The sequence below is a fragment of the Chrysochloris asiatica genome, unplaced genomic scaffold, assembly GCF_000296735.1.
Source record: "Chrysochloris asiatica unplaced genomic scaffold, ChrAsi1.0 scaffold00909, whole genome shotgun sequence".
NCBI classification, from domain to species: domain Eukaryota; kingdom Metazoa; phylum Chordata; class Mammalia; order Afrosoricida; family Chrysochloridae; genus Chrysochloris; species Chrysochloris asiatica.
Window position 1 is genome coordinate 48,549 of NW_006409427.1, and position 1,872 is coordinate 50,420.

General features: G+C 39.4%; 1 gene segment (V, D, J or C); it reads left to right on the forward strand.

Annotated features, from left to right (window-relative positions):
• The first annotated feature begins 878 nt into the window (after positions 1-878).
• Positions 879-1,872, forward strand: part of LOC102821022 — a 7,150-nt gene continuing 6,156 nt past the window's right edge. The window contains 2 exon segments of the V gene segment in view: positions 879-924; positions 1,010-1,320. Coding sequence covers positions 879-924; positions 1,010-1,320 — 357 coding nt within the window.

Genomic DNA, 1,872 nt, shown 5'->3' on the forward strand with positions numbered 1-1,872 from the left:
TGTGAAATATCAACTGTAATGAGAAGTTCTGGTTAACTTATATTTAAATGGATTTTCACATTTACCCATAAAGAACACCAGTGTACCATCAAGTATTTTCTTTATTTGTGTGTTTGAAATACATTCATAAGAGATTCTATTGCCTTTCTCCATATTTAAGTGTCCGTTATTTCCACACACAATTATTCTGAAACCTCTTTTATTAAAATTTTGGATTATAACAAATGATATAGTGTAAGTTTTTTTTCTGCAGGCCATATGTAAATCTTGATGAGGTGAACTGACACAGTGGTTCAAGCATAAGAATGTGAGGTTTACACAGGACCCAATCATGTTTTGATCTCTTGTACCTAGGGTAACTGTGAGTTGGAGCTGACTTGATAGCAAGTAGGACAACCATAACATAATTTCACTCTAACAACCCAACTGAAATGCAGTAGTGTCATATACAAAGACAAACCTTGATTTGTTACCTCTAAGTCTTATTTATTCCTGCCTTCAGACAGAATAAGAAATGACACAAAGAGAAGCATGGTTATTCGGCTTCACTGTATTCCTTAGTGTGAGTGATGTCACACACCCAGAGTTTCAGGATGTGGCAGAAGATCCAAGTTCCCAATTTGGATTTGAATAATCAAACCCCCATGATTTGCATATTTAGCATTCCTCGCTTGTCTGACTGTGTGTCTTGGAAATCATCAAAAAATTAAAATCTTCTTTAAATGGGTCCCAGACCTAAGTCTTAAATATTCTGCCTCATAAATATGTAAATAATCTGAAGTTTACTACATCAGATAAGGATATATCTGCGTTTCTAGAGCTCAACCAACAACCATACCACTGTCCTTTAGATATTCTGGGATAACAGCTGTCTAACCATGGACTGGACTTTGAGAGTCATCTTGTTGGTTGCAGCAACTACAGGTAAAAGGGTTCCCAATCCCAGGGATGGGGAAGGGGTTTTGTGTATTCACGTGGAATTTCATCCACCCCAATTATCTCTCAGTAGGTGGCCTATCCCAGGTCCAGCTGGTGCAATCTGGAGCTGAACTGAAGAAGCCTGGGTCATCAGTAAAGATCTCCTGCAAGACTTCTGGATACACCTTCAATGACTACGATATAAGTTGGGTGCATCAGATCCTTGGGCATGGGTTTGAGTGGATCGAGGATATTAATCCAAGCAATGGTGGAACAGGCTATGCACCGAAGTTCAAGGGCAGAGTCACCATCACCAGAGAAACGTCCACAAGCACAGCCTACATGGATCTAAGCAGTCTGAGCTCTGAGGACACGGCCATGTATTACTGTGCGAGAGACACAGTGTGATAACCACATCCTGAGTGTGTCAGAAACCCTGAATGACAAGGCAACTGCACTGACGTTAGAGATGACAGAGATAATTAGGCTGCAGGCATGCTTATTTTATTGTTGTTGTTGCTGTTAGGTGCCATGGAGTCATTTATAACTGATAGCAACATTGTAAACAACAAAACAAAACATAGCCTGGGCCTGAACCATCCTCACAATTTCTACATTTGGGACTATTGTTGCTGCCTCTGTGTCAATCCATTTTGGTAGGAATCTGACCCTCCACTTAAGCAAGCATGATGTCTTTCTTCACAGGATTTTCCTTCCTGATAACATGCCTGAAGTATGAAAGACAAAGTCTTGCCATCTGATTCTTAAGAGAATTGTAGATGTATTACTCTCAAGACAGATTTGATAGTTCTTCTGGAAGACCATACTCTTCTATAACATTATGATTCAAATGAATTATTTAATATTTGTACTTCCTCATTCAGGGTCAACTTTAACATACTTATGAGGCTATTTAAAATGCCATGGCAAATCTGCCTTCTGTGGAGTGCCTAA